Source organism: Esox lucius, chromosome 17 (assembly GCF_011004845.1).
Source record: "Esox lucius isolate fEsoLuc1 chromosome 17, fEsoLuc1.pri, whole genome shotgun sequence".
NCBI classification, from domain to species: Eukaryota; Metazoa; Chordata; class Actinopteri; order Esociformes; family Esocidae; genus Esox; species Esox lucius.
The window spans coordinates 46,967,207-46,984,543 of NC_047585.1; the positions used below are offsets into that span (position 1 = coordinate 46,967,207).

Here is a 17,337-nt window from a genome sequence, read left to right on the forward strand (position 1 = left end):
AGCTGGGTTAAAACTAACCCAAACCTTAACCACGCCTGACGCTACACCCCGATGGAAACACTGGGAAAGAGTTAGATGCACAAAGCGAGGTACTGTCCAAGGGCACTGTCTAGGTTGCCAGTACTGACAGGAATCCGATAACCCTGTCCTATGAGCACATGTAACACCTATATTGCCTGTTAGTTTTAAGACATTTAAAATGTGCAATAGTGACTTGTAAGGGCCATGACCTGACACCTGGGGTGTTCATGTTAGATGGTGGGTGTCCCTTTAAGGAGGCTACGGGTGAGAACCAGAGGGAGAGTCAGTTGTGAATGGCATCCAGTGAGTCTTTTCAGGGAGTCGGCTCTCGTGGCTCTGTTCATCTCGATCGGCTCATTAGACTCCGAAATGGCTCCAGGTTCAAACTACCCAGCGTTCCAAAAGATCTGTCAGTTTTCAAACGACTGGAAAGATTTACCATAAACAAGCATGTGGTTCACATATTCCTCACACTGGTCTTATTAACATCAACAGCTACACCACTAATCCAGATACATTAGATGTTTTTAAGACCACCTGGCACTAGATTTATGTAGGTTCATATATTAACCTGGTTTATATAAGAATGTCCATATATTTACCTGGTTTATATGAGAATGTCCATAGATTTACCTGGTTTGTATGAGAATGTCCATAGATTCACCTGGTTTGTATGAGAATGTCCATAGATTTACCTGGTTTGTATGAGAATGTCCATAGATTTACCTGGTTTGTATGAGAATGTCCATAGATGTACCTGGTTTATAAGAGAATCTCCAAACATTACCTGGTTTATATAAGAATGTCCATACATTTACCTGGTTTATATGAGAATCTCCATACATTACCTGGTTTATATGAGAATGTCCATAGATTTACCTGGTTTATATAAGAATGTCCATAGATTTACCTGGTTTATATGAGAATCTCCATACATTACCTGGTTTATATGAGAATGTCCATAGATTTACCTGGTTTATATGAGAATCTCCATACATTACCTGGTTTATATGAGGATGTCCATAGATTTACCTGGTTTATATGAGAATGTCCATAGATTTACCTGGTTTATATGAGAATCTCCATACATTACCTGGTTTATATGAGAATGTCCATAGATTTACCTGGTTTATATGAGAATGTCCATAGATTTACCTGGTTTATATGAGAATCTCCATACATTACCTGGTTTATATGAGGATGTCCATAGATTTACCTGGCTTGTATGAGTAACGGGGTCTAGGGATATAATAGGCTCATACAGGTAATGGGTCTGGATGGAAGTCTATTTCCAATTCAAATCTCTTCTGGCAACACTGCTGAGGTGAAGTGAAGGGCCAGGTGTTACACCACTCTGACTTCATGTTGAAATTATTAGAGGATCCAGGTCAGAGGAGAACTAAGACATGCAAATAACAAATGTGGGTCACCATTCAGACAACTGAAGTACGCACTGTGATCTGATTGTGACCAGACATTATAAGTGTAACCAGAGAAGATCTTGACAAGATCAGAATAAAGGGCACAAGTTAGAGGCAGGAATAAACAGGGCTGGACTAAATCAACAGCTCTGACATCTCTTCAATGATGTTGACATCCCAGGGATGACCGGAGTTAATCACCTCACTACAGGGACATCTATCCCAGGGATGACCGGAGTTAATCACCTCACTACAGGGACATCTATCCCAGGGATGACCGGAGTTAATCACCTCACTACAGGGACATCTATCCCAGGGATGACCGGCGTTAATCACCTCACTACAGGGACATCTATCCCAGGGATGACCGGAGTTAATCACCTCACTACAGGGACATCTATCCCAGGGATGACCGGAGTTAATCACCTCACTACAGGGACATCTATCCCAGGGATGACCGGAGTTAATCACCTCACTACAGGGACATCTATCCCAGGGATGACCGGAGTTAATCACCTCACTACAGGGACATCTATCCCAGGGATGACCGGAGTTAATCACCTCACTACAGGGACATCTATCCCAGGGATGACCGGCGTTAATCACCTCACTACAGGGACATCTATCCCAGGGATGACCGGAGTTAATCACCTCACTACAGGGACATCTATCCCAGGGATGACCGGAGTTAATCACCTCACTACAGGGACATCTATCCCAGGGATGACCGGAGTTAATCACCTCACTACAGGGACATCTATCCCAGGGATGACCGGCGTTAATCACCTCACTACAGGGACATCTATCCCAGGGATGACCGGAGTTAATCACCTCACTACAGGGACATCTATCCCAGGGATGACCGGAGTTAATCACCTCACTACAGGGATGTCTAACTCATTACGCACCTCACAAGGAGCCTGACACAACTGTAATTGTGTTGATAAAATGTAATACTTCCTGGCCACCAGCGTTAAAACGCATGACTACAGTTTGCATGGTATTGTGGGTGATATCTACCCTGAAAGGGAGCAAAGCTGTTCAATCATCCCCTTACCCCAAACCAGGGATAAAGGAGGCAGCTTTTTGAAAGGAACTTGGGATTCACCTAAGCTAATAACATAGTGGACTGCAGCCCTGGTAATTGCATTTAAGTGGTTCACTGCTTTTAATATGCATCCTTCATCCTGATCTTCTGTTTACATTTAGAATTCATCCCAATGAGGGTTTCTAATAGACCAACAGCTGCATGAAAGAACCAGGGTTTAAGAGTGGTTCCGCACATCAAGAATACATGTTTAATTTGTTAAATCCAGCCAAACCACTAAAAATCTCAACAGAAATTAAATCCCAGATTTTGCTATAGTGTAACACTTTATGGTATTCACAGCTATAGTGTGGAATAACTTGCCTTCACAGTTTTTACAAAGTTCAATTTCCTTGTTAATACTACCACCTAGTGTCAATACAGGAAACATGTCTAAAAAGAGGTGTGCAGCATAAGATGAGGACTGTAGTTAACCTTAATATCACGCCCATAAAACAGTTATACCAACAATTACCCAACAAAGAGCCAATACATAAAACAAAAGGATACAATTTTTAATTTCTTTTTATATGGCATACATGTTGACACAAAAAATAAGAGTGGACTTGTTGCTTTGAGTGAGTATAGAAGAGCGACTGTGTGGTGGTGACCTAACGTAGTCAGTATCGTTCACTCATGACAGAATAACAAACCAGCCTTATCTCTCCGTCTGCTCTTTTAAAGTAACTATGCACATGGCAGTAGTGTTCAACCTGTCTCACCTTATGCAGTGACAAACTTGTCCTCCCAAATGGCACCCTAGTCCCTTTACAGTCAACTACTTTGAATGCACTATATAGGGCTGCGGATCACTTGGGATGCAGACAAACACTTCTCCACATAACTAACACCAGTCTGATGTAATGACAAACACTTCCTTGTAACCATTCCACTTCTTGGTCCATTCGTTCTTAAAAAATACATTAAAATTACTTAGTAGGATTTTGACAAAGATATGCATCACAAAGGTCTCTAAAGATCACAGTAACAAAAAGTCACACTAATACCAGTCGGTCAAAATGTTTTCAAACATTCAATGCACCTAAACTGGTTGGGGGGAAAACATCTTAGTGTTCAAGAGCTTTCGGCTTAATGAAAACAAGCTTGGAAACATTTAATTGACTGCAAAATTGGGTGTGGATTTCTTTTGTGTTGGAAAAAAACAACTGATTATTTAAATAAATGTAGAGGTAGAAACAGCCTATTCCACAAAATCAACAGTAACAACTGTTCTCTCTTACAGACGGTAAATCATATGCACATTTAGGCTACAGGCTCAGTCAGTACATTGTAAGATGGATTATGTATAAAAAGTTTTAAAAAGACAGAACATACCATAGACATCATAATATCACGATAGGACCAAGAGGTAAGTGTTAAGAAATCTGTAGCGGAAATAATATTTCAAACTAATCAACGCCAAGTAAATCCCCGGGGAACTTTACCAACGGTCAGACAGTAAAATCTGCGGGGGGAAAAAAAAAACATCTGGCATGCTACAACCAATCAGAGCACACAATTCTCAAAAATATTATGCAGAACCGCTGGAAAGATTCAATAAGTACATGTCTGATCATCCATCCATCCAATGAAATGATAGAGTACTGTGGAGGGAGTGGCCTATGCATCTACAGCTATACTGATCCGTCAAGCTCCTTAAAAAGTAAAACAACAGCAGTCCCTCGTTCAGTTGTAGTGTATCAATTAAACACAATGAAAGAGTCACCAAATACACCTACAGTACTAGTCTCCCCCTTAACACAATGCCAGCCAGTCTGTCTTAAAGGGTCCCTTGTTTGGACAACAGCAGGGCAGTCTGTGTGTAGATGGATGTGTTGGTGACAGAAGGCCAGACCACCATGTCATCAGGCAGTGGGTTTCTAAAATGGCAGCCTGTCCTGACACAGCAGTCAGTCTGTCAGGAGGCCAAAGATCCATGGAGGGGAAGATGGCAAGGTGCCCAGAGAGAAACACCATGTTGACTAATGTTGTAGTGTCACTAGAGTCGCAATGATACCCAACAGCAAAGTCCCTTTACGTGGAAGGAAAATGGACAGCCAATACCTCCACAAGGACAGAGAGATGTGACTTAGTTAAGTCATTAGGAATCGGAGGTCAGAGTTCAGCTGTGTGTTGTTTAGATGGGAGCTGAAGGCCACCACTGATATCTAACACCATATAGAAACATGTCTGCCGGCTTTAGTTAGGCAGAGTCGTTGACGATCACCACCACAAGGTGTTCCTCATCCAGGTTCCCCAAAGTCCTGTGCGCCGTCTGGAGGAACCGCTGGGAGAAGTCACACGGGGGGAAGGCGTACAACATGCCCCCCGCACTGCCCTCTTTAGCTCCGCCCACAGGGAGACTGATGACCCCTGCTGCCTCCTTGTTCCTCAGGTAGGTGACCAGGTGACGGAGGAGCCTGATCTGCAGGCCGGGTTCAGGGGGAGGGGCCTCGCGGTCCATGGGGCCCTGGAGGGCCAGGAGAACAGCGTAGCCCTCGGAGCCACCCTGCTTGATCCGCCTGGTGACCTCGTCTAGCCGGGTCTGGTCCATCCGCAGCCGCTGGGCGATCTTCAGCTGAGTGAGCCTCCCCTTGGCCTGGTGGTCCTTCATCATGGAGTGGAAGAAGCCAGAGCCTCCCTCCAGCAGGTGCATGTCGGAGGGGAAGCAGGAGTTCTTCAGGGCAAAGTGGCCGTGCCAGGCCTTGGTAAGAGTGGCGGCGTACTCGGACAGGGTGGTGAGTGACCTGGGGTTTTTGTTCGGCGTGTCTGAGGTGTGGTTGGCGTCGCTGGAGGCTCTGTGGTTGCAGTCACGGTACTTTTCCCCGGCCTTCTTGTGGCGCTCCCGGACGCTGGAGGATGTGTCGTGGCCATCCTGCCCGGGCCGGTCCTCTGAGTGCCGGCTGCTGTCCGGACTCTGCCCCCTGGGCTCGGTGGTGGAGTCTGGGGCGCGGACCCTGGCCCGGTCTGGGCTGTCCTCCGGGGAGGCTGGCCCGCCACCTCTCACCTTGGAGCGGCCTCTCTCCTTCTCCTGAGGGGGGCCGTCCGGGGACAGAGATCTGCGTCTCCTTCTCTCCCCGCCAGGCCGCTCTGCGTCTCTCTCCTTCAACCAGCGCTCCCTGCTGCGGCTTCGGCCCGCCCGGTCCCCCCGACCTGCACGCGACCCCCCAAATGCGTCACTCCCCCTCCGCTCCAGGCTCTTTGTGGGGCTTATGAACTCACGGTCCCCCCTGTCCAGCAGAGCCCTCTCTCTCTCCCTCTGGAGGAAGAGGGCGTGGGAGGGGGGCGAGCGGTCCCGGGCCCGGAGCTCTCTCTCCAAGCTACGGTCGCGGTGCCGTCCCCCGTATCCCTCCTGAAGCAGGTCCAGGTGAACAGGCAGGGGGACTGGGGGTTGGTACCCCACAGGGTAGCTACGAGGAAGGGGCTCCTCTGCTTTGGCAAAGTCCACCCTCAGCCGCCTCTCAGGGCCCCCCAGGGGGAAGCCCCTCATCTGGGCACAAGCAGCTTGGGAGGCATCCAGGCTTTCATACTGGATGTAGGCAAAACTGTCCCCTTTTACATAGTCTATGTTCCGGATGCTCCCAAAGCGGTCAAACTCACGAGCCAAAGCAGCCAGGGAATTGACGGGGCCCAGGCCGCCGACCCACAGCCTGGTGGTGGGGTTGGCTTTACCGTAGCCGATCTTCACCGGATTTCCTCCGATCACGCGGCCCTGCATGGCCATCTTGGCCCGGTGGGCCATGTCCAAGTTCTGGAACTTTAGGAAGGCGTAGGCTCCGCCCTGACCACGGGCCGGACGTTTGATCACCACCTCCTCGATGATGCCATACTTGTCGAAGCCCCTCCGTAGCTCGCCCTCGGTGACGTTGTGATCCAGGTTGCCGATGAACAGGTTCCGGCACGCCCTGGCGTCGTCCTCCGGCTTTAAGTCATCGTGCTCAGGTACTGGCAGTCCGTATGGCCGCCCCCTCTCATCCAACATCCCATAATAATCTAAGATCCTCTCCCTCTCTCTGCTCAGTCCAAGCCCATCTACAGGGTAGTGTCTTGGGGGACGGATGTCCCTAATACTGCTAACTCCAGCCCCTGGGGAAAGAGACCTCTGTCTATACGGGGGATAAGGAACAGGGACACCATGGATGGGGATGTAGCCGACTTCCGGCGGCGTGCAGCTTCGTCTCCGGACATACATGGGCTCTACTTTGAGGGGGCGGTCATACAGTACTAACCTAGTCTTGGCGTGTCTGGCCTCTTTAGCGTCCTCAGGGTGTCGGAAATTCACGTAGGCGACCCGGCCCAACTCAGGGGTGTGAGATAGTTTCACACTAACATCGCCAAACTTTTTAAACTCGTGGAACAGTCCGTCTTCAATGTGTTCGTCAGTAAGAACAGAGCCTAGGTTGCTAATGAGCAATGATTTGTATTCCAGAGCCCCCCCCGCTCCTCCCCGTGCGCCCAGCAGCTCAGCCGCCACTTTGCCTTTAGGCAGGGTGGCTGTAGTCCGGAGAGTAGGGCGACCGATAAGGCCGAGCTCGTGGTGTTGTTGTCGGTGGTGGAGAGGGTCTCCGGCGGCCCCGCGCTCCTCCCGAAGCCGTGTCTTTTCTCGTTCCCTGCTCCTGCTCCGAGCATGTTGCCTACGGCTTTCAGCGAGCAACAAAGCAAGCGGTGGGGGCGGCAGGTCCTCTCTCCGTGCCCCGTCTCGTTCTCGCTCTCTTTCACGTATTCGTTTCGCTAAAGCCCTACTCGGACTAATGTCCCTCCCCGCCTGTCGCTTCATTTTCAAACGATGCCCCAACTTTTTTTTTTTTTGCAAACGCGTTAACGTAAACTAGCTAGCTCGTCAGCCAGTGTCTACTGAATTAATCCACTCTGGAAGCAAAATCCTCACTTTTAGCATACACTGCACAGAAACGGACGATTTAGAAACTTGTAGTTAATATCCGTGACACTGATACGTTGCGTTTACTCCGACATATAACCATAAACGCGCTTAAAAACAAATTAACATCAATGAACCTGCATCAACACCGCCATCTTGGACAAAAGGAATGTGCGCGTTCCGCCAATGGGAGGGGTTTGAGTCGACGTAGTCGTAGAGGTAATGACGTCATGTGGAATGCCTCAGCGTTGCAAATTACAAATATTTAACATCTGAACTTGAATATTTATTGTTTTTTTTAGAATTGGCAAGTGACAAAAATAACATAACATTTCTGCAAGAAAATATGCAATTGCAACCCCTTACATCAAACGCCAGGGGTCCATTTTTTCTAACGTGCAAATGTTCTATACATCAGAATTTCTATTCCATTTTTCACCACAAGATTCATAAAAAACTATATTACTAGAATGTAATAACCTTCCAGAAAAGTTACCAGAATTATTTCACCAACAAGCTCAAGTCATGAAAATACCCCAAAATACAAATATTTATTTTTACTCAGAGCTTTATCCCAAGTTTCTAACCAAAACCATTTTGTCTGAAATAGTATCATCATCATATATTTCCTAGACTAATCCCTTTACGTTATTCTTGGTTATTTATGTTTTTATCATTTCAGATCACACATCGTAACTGAATTTTGTTCGATGTATCCAGGTATGTTGAAAGGTATGGAGACCTAATTTGTCCAGTCCAAGTCCAAACAAACAGAACTAGACAGAGAAACTGAATGCTACAGAAGTACAACAAGCTGCCCCGTCTGACAAGGTACAACTCGTTTTATTTTATTATTCAGAAGGGAAAATGTTTTAAAAATTACATGATTTGGTAATGTAGTTGGACTCTATTATTCAGTTCAGTTGCTCAGCAAATGCTCACGATGTGAAAAACATCATGATGATCAACAACAGATACGAAAACACAAAAAAAACTGACACTGGGTTTTCATATTTTAATGAAAAAGTATAACACCGCTGTAATAAACATCAGGTCTTACATGAAAGATTCAATGTGAAAGAACAACAAATCTACAATTTTATTTTGTTTTCTTATTCTTGCAAGCATGGCCAACCTTATCTCTAGAGGGTTATGGGACAGTGGGTGGAGGTTTCCCCCAGCCTAGCAGTACCAAACCTTAAACAACACATCAAGTTCTCAATTTGCCAACTGATGATCATTTGATTAGTAGAATCAGGTATATTACTGCTTGGCCAGAACAAATACCTGCAGCCACTGTCAAGTCTCCTGTGAAAAGCTAGCCTGCTCCTGTTCTATTTCATTGTAACATTAATAATTAAAGAAATAATAATGAGCACATCCCTTCAAAAAGAAAGTTAAGGTCACAGACAGACTGCCCAGTGGTTCATATACCGCACAGCGAACATTAGCCACCAAAAAAATACCTCCAAGGCCCCATCCCCAGAGCCGGTGGTCACAAATATGTCTCAAATGGCCCTTATTCAAAATTTAGTGCACTAATGCCCTCACTGCCCTCTGTGGTGTGAGAAGCCCGAATAGGGAGCCATTTGGGAAGAAACAAGTGTCTGAAAGGTGATTTAGGTTCAGGTGGTTCCCACTGTGCTTTACACAGACAGGGATCCCAAGGATTGTTCTGTCGACCAAAAGATCAAAAACAGATCCACATTGACCTGCCTGTGTAAATGCAGCCCATGTTTTTCCAATTGTGATTGAAGTCTGACTTATACAGGGAGACTAGTTCCTATGCTTAAGCCAATTATTAGCAGAATATCGGATCTGAACTGATCTGACACCAATTAGTGGCAAAAGTATCAGAACTGGGCTGTCGGTATAAACTCATCCTTAAAGGCAAATCTGATCCTGGATCAGCACTCTCAAACCAGGTCTGCATTCCCCCCCTCTCCTGTTATAATTCTGTCCGTGCTTTTGCTGCGTTGGGGGCATACTTGGGCATGAGTTCATCGATCTTGCGGATGAAGTCAGACTTCTCGGCGCATCCTTTACACGACTCTCCCCACTCCTCCAAAATCTTCTTCAGGTCCTTCACCTTCAGCTTCTTCAGGTCCACTGTGCTCAGGTCCACCTGCTTGTCTGCAGACCAGGGAGAAAAAGAGAAGGTTAGTATGACCCGGGAGACCATGTAGATGGAGAGTAGGTTATGGAGACCATGTAGATGGAGAGAAGGTTATGGTGACCAGGGAGATGGAGAGAAGGTTATGGTGACCAGGGAGATGGAGAGAAGGTTATGGTGACCAGGGAGATGGAGAGAAGGTTATGGTGACCAGGGAGATGGAGAGAAGGTTATGGTGACCAGGGAGATGGAGAGAAGGTTATGGTGACCAGGGAGACTGTGTAGATCAGAGGTGTCAAACTGGTTCCATGGAGGGCAGAGTGTCTGCAGGTTTTAGCTCTCACCTTGATTGATTCATTAGGTCAGTAACTGGTTAGTTTCTACCCTCACCTGGTTGTTTAGGTCTGAAATGTGGACCAATTTATAGAAAGAAAAAAAACCTGCAGCTCACTCAACCCTCCATGGAACCAATTTGACACCCCTGGGTTAGATGGAGAGAAGGTTATGATGATCGTGTTGATGGAGAGGCTCAAATGACCATGTAGATGGAGAGAAGGTTATGATGACCAGGGAGACCATGTACAGTGGGGAGAACAAGTATTTGATAACCTGCAAAATCGGCAGTGTTTCTTACTTACAAAGCATGTAGAAGTCTGTAATTTTTATCATAGATACACTTCAACTGTGAGAGACAGAATCTAAAACAAAAGTCCAGAAAATCACATTGTATGATTTTTAAATAATTAATTTGTATTTTATTGCATGACATAAGTATTTGATCACCTACCAACCAGTAAGAATTCTGGCTCTTACAGACCTGTTAGTTTTTCTTTAAGAAGCCCTCCTGTTCTCCACTCATTACCTGTATTAACTGCACATGTTTGAACGTATTGCCTGAATAAAAGACACCTGTCCACACACTCAATCAAACAGACTCCAACCTCTCCACAATGGCCAAGACCAGAGAGCTGTGTAAGGACATCAGGGATAAAATTGTAGACCTGCACAAGGCTGGGATGGGCTACAGGACAATAGGCAAGCAGCTTGGTGAGAAGGCAACAACTGTTGGCGCAATTATTAGAAAATGGAAGAAGTTCAACATGACGGTCAATCTCCCTCGGTCTGGGGCTCCATGCAAGATCTCACTTCGTGGGGCATCAATGATCACGAGGAAGGTGAGGGATCAGCCCAGAACTACACAGCAGGACCTGGTCAATGACCCGAAGAGAGCTGGGACCACAGTCTCAAAGTAAACCATTAGTAACACACTACGCCGTCATGGATTAAAATCCTGCAGTGCTCGCAAGGTCCCCCTGCTCAAGCCAGCGCATGTCCAGGCCCGTCTGAAGTTTGCCAATGACCATCTGGATTATCCAGAGGAGGAATGGGAGAAGGTCATGTGGTCTGATGAGACAAAAGTAGAGCTTTTTGGTCTAAACTCCACTCGCCGTGTTTGGAGGAAGAAGAAGGATGAGTACAACCCCAAGAACACCATCCCAACCGTGAAGCATGGAGGTGGAAACATTCTTTGGGGATGCTTTTCTGCAAAGGGGACAGGATGACTGCACCTTATTGAGGGGAGGATGGATGGGGCCATGTATCGTGAGATCATAGCCAACAACCTCCTTCCCTCAGTAAGAGCATTGAAGATGGGTTGTGGCTGGGTCTTCCAGCATGACAACGACCCGAAACACACAGCCAGGGCAACTAAGGAGTGGCTCCATAAGAAGCATCTCAAGGTCCTGGAGTGGCCTAGCCAGTCGCCAGACCTGAACCCAATAGAAAATGGGTTTGGAGGGAGCTGAAAGTCCGTATTGCCCAACGACAGCCCCGAAACCTGAAGGATCTGGAGAAGGTCTGTATGGAGGAGTGGGCCAAAATCCCTGCTGCAGTGTGTGCAAACCTGGTCAAGAACTACAGGAAACGTATGATCTCTGTAATTGCAAACAAAGGTTTCTGTACCATATATTAAGTTCTGCATTTCTGATGTATCAAATACTTATGGCATGCAATAAAATGCTAATTAATTACTGAATCATACAATGTGGTTTTCTGGATTTTGGTTTTAGATTCCATCACTCACAGTTGAAGTGTACCTATGATAAAAATTACAGACTTCTACCTTCTTTGTAAGTGGGAAAACCTGCAAAGTCGGCAGTGTATCAAATACTTGTTCTCCCCACTTTATATGGAGAGAAGGTTATGATGACCAGGAAAACCATGTAGATGGAGAGGTGAGGATGACCCGGGAAACCAGTTAGATGGACAGAAGGTTAGGATAACTAGTTGGATATAGAGAAGGTTAGGATGACCAGTTAAATTGAGAGACATTTAGCATGACCAGAGCAAAACAGAGTGGGACTCCCAGTCCTCAATCTTAAATGTCACATGGAACTGACAGCTTTACAATGGTGTTACTGGCTAGCAATGTTTCAGGAGGGTGGTTAAATCTATGTGGCAGAAGATTTAAATACCACAGCATTGGTTTTAAAACTCAAGGTTCATCGGGTCTCCAATGAGATGTACAACAGTTCATACTGTGGTTTTATTTCTTTAAACAACGTGTTTTAAGCAGCAGCATAGGGGAGAGTGAGGCTACATTTAACTACTTGTAGGGTAACTTAAGCTAGAAATAAGAGCATTACATTTACATTTTACTCATTTAGCAGACTCTTATTCATAGCGACTGCATGTGAAACAACCTCAAATAAACATACAAATAAACATAATAAACAAAGTTTACTAAAGACAACAGAGGTGTTGGGGTGAAACCATTAAGTATTCTGAAAAGGTGAGTTTTCAGATGTTTTTTAAAGATGGGTTGAGACTGCTATCACAGGCTCCAGGGGAAGCAGGTTCCACCATTGAGGTGCCTGGGCAGGGAGAGACAGGAAGAGCCCAGAGGTGAGTGAACGAAGATCCCGAGGAGGAATGTAGGGTTGGAGCATTACCATAAGGTAGACAGGACAAGCTCCTCTTGTTGCTCAGTCAACAAGAACTGTGGAATTGTAGCAGATAAAAATAATCTTGATGACAAGTGCCTGGATTAGAACCTCTGCTGCTTCTTGAGGGAGGCAAGGTAGTACTCTACGAATGTCATAGAGCATAAACCTGCAGGAGCGAGTAGGTGCCTTCATGTTAGTGGAGAACGACAGGGTGTCATCTAGGGTCACTCCAAGGTTCTTTGAACTCTGGGAGGAAGACACCGAAGTTGTCGAACATAATGTCCTGGAGCGGACAGGCCATCCTGGGAAGAGCAGCTCAGTCATGGTTAAGATTGATTTGGTGGGCCGACATCAAAGCGGGGATGCCAGCCAGGCCAACATTGATAGGTGTTGTCATCTCAGTGTTGGAAAAATGGAAGGGGGGAAAAGGGCTGAGCGTAATCTGCATATCTGTGATAGGATTTTTTTTAAGGATATTACAGATCCAAGGGTCTCTCGGTCTGTAAAAAGGACCAAGAACAGAGTCCTGGGGGACACCAGCTTTCGGCTTAATGAAAACAAGCTTGGAACCAGCAGTGTAGCCGACAAAGATCCTGTCCACGTCACCTGGTGAGAGAGCTCTGCCAGGTAGGGATGCCCAGATCCACGTCACCTGGTGAGAGAGCTCTGCCAGGTAGGGATGCCCAGATCCACGTCACCTGGTGAGAGAGCTCTGCCAGGTAGGGATGCCCAGATCCACGTCACCTGGTGAGAGAGCTCTGCCAGGTAGGGATGCCCAGATCCACGTCACCTGGTGAGAGAGCTCTGCCAGGTAGGGATGCCCAGATCCACGTCACCTGGTGAGAGAGCTCTGCCAGGTAGGGATGCCCAGATCCACGTCACCTGGTGAGAGAGCTCTGCCAGGTAGGGATGCCCAGATCATCACATTCAATATCAATGCCAGTTTCTGTTAATTATGGACTTCAGTCAACAGACTGTCCTTAGACTAAGTGTAACTTAAAGAAAAATGCCAAAGTATGTTAGTTTTTAACCATTATTTTACCAGATTAAGTATGACTACGAACTATTATTTACAGCAACAACCTGGGAACATTTAGGATAAACGGTCTTGCTCAGGGACAGAAGGACAGGGTTTTTCACCTTTTGGGGATTTGAATCAGCAGCCTTTTATTTACTGGCCCAACTGGCCACAAGGCCACGCCATCATTTATCATGACATTGTAAAGGAAACGAGGGAATGTGTTATAGAGAAGCTTACACCCCCACCTCTGAAACCTGCCCCAGGAATCTCCATTATATACTAATCCTCCCACTGTAAACTTACAATATGCAAGTGAACATCAGATGCAATGTTCTGATACTTTGTCACCTCTCAGAAAGAGGAGGTTAAATTTCACTGAGGCAATAATAGAAAAGTGAAACTTCAGTCCACCAGGCCACGGTATGTGATGACATTCAAAAAGGCTCCTCCCCCACATTTGTGTATTTAAATAGCTTGTACAATGTGGCCTGTGTGGTACAATGACCCACAAAACCAAACTGTCAACTGGGATTGTGACATTTGTGAAGAGCAGTTATTTTGTTTTTTTACTGTAAAAAATATGGCAATTATATTTACATTTTGCATTACATTTAATTCAGGACTTAAATGCAATTTAGGGTAGACAATGGGAAAGGCCAAGCAAGAGGAATGACTCCAGAACCTTAAACAGTGAACTATTGTATCAAATAAGGAGTTTAAGTATGGGTGTTAATCAGTGTCATTTGGTCAACAAAAATGATTTTCCATTTTGATATATGAGGTTATATTATCTAATGGAAGTTGATTAGGATGTTATCAGTGCACTGGTCTAAGTTTGACTCTAGTGACATCCTGGCAACTTTGAAGAAAAATAAACAGTGTAATTATAAATGTTTATAATATTTGCATCTCTGCGGCGTCCTGCACAGAGGAAAGTCCGGGTTTCTCAGAAAACAAAAAGCTTTGGATGTTAATCAGGGGAGCAGGGGGGAGCAAGGGGGGAGCAGGGGGGAGCAAGGGGGGAGCAGGGCACTCCCACTCATTTCCTCTACACTTTCTGGATTGTTTGTGAAGATAAAAAAAAAAATTGAAAATCATTGTCCAGATTAATGTGGGGAATCCATTTTCAAGTGCTGTTTTGAACACCTGCTATATTAGGTTACTCTACTTACTAGTTGCTTTACGCTCTGTGATTTAAACATTTTGGAATCACAGGTACAGCAACAAGTCATGACAAACAAGCATGGTGTCTAATGTTGGTTCACTCCATAAAACCCAGGCTTATTGTAAACATCAGTTTTCTTACCGTATTTCAGTTCACATATTTGACTGTCCTTCTTCTTTAGTTTCTCACATATCTTGTCCACTGGCGCGTGGTAGCTCAGCGGCTTGGAGATTTCGTTGATCATCTTGGTGGCAGCGTCATTTGTTGCACCGATGTAGTAACACTAATGCAAACATACAGAGATACACAATCAACAAGACCACTGGATATGAACAGCCCTTCCTGGTTCAAGCTTCTCTGTCCAGGCAACTCATCCATTACAGACCCTGGGAACATGCAGAACAGGAGGACCCTACAAGCCCACCTCAGGTTGGGCCAGTCTTGTCAGTCAAATGGAACCAACTACAGACTATTCTGCCAGGGGAGTCTGTGAATAACCTGCATTGGACTGATCTCTATTTCCATGAAACTAAAGAAACACAAACCTATATCTGGACTACTTACGAAGCGGTTCTCCTTGCCCTTGGCTTCTTTGCAGGTTTTTACAAGGGCCTTCTCAATGTCTGCACTGGTGAACTTCACATCTTGGTCTTGCAATGACTGGTAGAAGCGATCCAGGAAACTCACACACACTGCAAGAAGGAAGGGGGGGGGGGTCAATTTCTTACCTTATGTTGCTAAGTGGGTAAAAAGGTAATGTGAGGCTTCAGATAAGAACAAGGCATCGTATGTTAATCTACTCAACTCATACATGCATTGGTATTAGGAAGACAGGGTTTAGACAGCCTCCATTTTAGAAGTTAGCGGAGACAGAGCCTGTTCTACTCCAGTGATAGATATTGTAGATACTGTAGATATACGCATTCCCTAGACTCAAGGAAGCAGCTAACCCAGGATCTATTAATCAGAGTTATATCTTGACATAGTAGCAACATAACCTCAGCAACAGACAGCATTGCAGCAATATCAGTCCCGAGGCACAAGGTAAGCACTTTGAGATGAGTCCTGATTGACAAGTACAAGACAGCTGAATGAACAGGCTAAATGGATACAGAAAGCTGCAATACTTATTTGCATACAAAAAGACAGGAAGAGAACATATTCAGTAAGAATGTGATAATTCATCAATCTGTAAGTACCTAATTACAGTAGTTTATAGGTTACACTAAAACTTAAGACTACTTGCTAGTTTGTAACCGAGTTATATCGATCCGGTAGTTAGACTAATGGAGTAATTAAATGAAACAAACCGACCCACCTTCACAATCTCCATCTTTCAAAGCGTCGCTACTGGTCGGCATCAAAGCCAGCGCCGCGAGGGCCACCGATAAACTACCCAAACACAACATTTTACGGTTAATAACTTAATCTATTATAACTTTATCTGAACGATACAATACAATAACAATACAGTTAGCTGAAAATGATAGTGACACATGAGCAACCAAAGCAGACGCCGGTAAAATGAGCACGCAATGTCCTGGATTCAGCAAGCCTCCCTACCGAACACGTCAAACTATGTAGGCTTCCCATTGGCTAGCCTTTCTAGAGCTACAACGCAATTTGCAGGTTACATGCAACATTCCACGCACTTTTCTCTGATTGGACACTCGCTCTTCATTCCAGGGACATCGTCTAGTTGGCGCCTTTCGATTGGATTAGAGCTCTGTATATTACCTGACAGCATAACCGTCATAGCATCTCAAATGTACAGGCGCACGTCATGGAGTAATGTATTAATATGTCAGATCACGGACTACTTTATTGGATAATAACTATGTCATACCAGTAGCGCTTAGAGCTTGATATCGTGATTGGTTCACTGTATAACAGAATTGCTTTGTCCTATTTTACGATTTTGAGTTGGCATCAATCATACTAACTAGATTCATATATTACAGTAGGACTATTACATATTCATCTCTATATATACAAACAAAACGTCTTGCTCATGCACTACATAGGTATGCTTCAGACAAGCATTAAAAGTATTAATTAATAGTATGAAAATTCAAGAACGACAATAGGTAGTAACAATCAGTGGTTAAATTGGCATTTGGGAAGTCAGGGAGCACTACTGTCTACTTTCTACTAGTATCCGGTTGTATCTAAAATGTCAAACTGCTGGCCAGCGGAAGTACGGGAGCTCACCTCCCCCCAGGTCTTATTTCTCGTTTGTTTTTGGTATATTTTGTGTATTATAATTAATGTTTTGTGAGTCTTGGGAGATTTTGTGTATTATAATTAATGTTTTGAGAGTCTTGGTAGATTTTGTGTATTATAATTCATGTTTTGAGAGTCTTGGTAGATTTAGTGTATTATAATTAATGTTTTGAGAGTCTTGGTGCATTTTGCAAATACAATTAGTAATTTTGGCCATGTTTCAGATTTGACCTCTGTTAATTCTAGTTGGAAAAATCTGCTAAAGTAACTGACAAAAACGTTATTATGCATATTGAATCTCTTTCCAGTACAACTACTGAACCCTAACTAAATCAATTTACAGAAACAGAGGCGTAGTTGAAGCATCAGTAAGTCAATAAAACAAGATTTTTAATGTTAGGCATTATTAATAACAGTAGATGAGCTCCATGTCACAACAGTAGAAGTGAGTAGGAAAAAAAA

The 17,337-nt window shown here is 44.9% G+C and overlaps 2 protein-coding genes across 2 annotated transcripts; both read right to left on the minus strand.

Annotated features, from left to right (window-relative positions):
- Positions 1-3,023: 3,023 nt before the first annotated feature.
- On the minus strand, positions 3,024-7,622 carry LOC105007632 (putative RNA-binding protein 15B). Its single transcript, XM_010866632.3, has one exon. It carries the CDS (start codon positions 7,304-7,306, stop codon positions 4,733-4,735), a length of 2,574 nt encoding a protein of 857 aa, XP_010864934.2. The 5' UTR covers positions 7,307-7,622; the 3' UTR covers positions 3,024-4,732.
- Positions 7,623-8,408: 786 nt separating this feature from the next.
- manf (mesencephalic astrocyte-derived neurotrophic factor) lies at positions 8,409-16,202 on the minus strand. The gene is made up of 4 exons (XM_010866633.4): positions 15,971-16,202; positions 15,217-15,344; positions 14,794-14,935; positions 8,409-9,541 (listed from the first exon to the last, which is right to left on the minus strand). Exons 1-4 carry the CDS (start codon positions 16,059-16,061, stop codon positions 9,357-9,359), a joined length of 546 nt encoding a protein of 181 aa, XP_010864935.1. The 5' UTR covers positions 16,062-16,202; the 3' UTR covers positions 8,409-9,356.
- Positions 16,203-17,337: the final 1,135 nt, after the last annotated feature.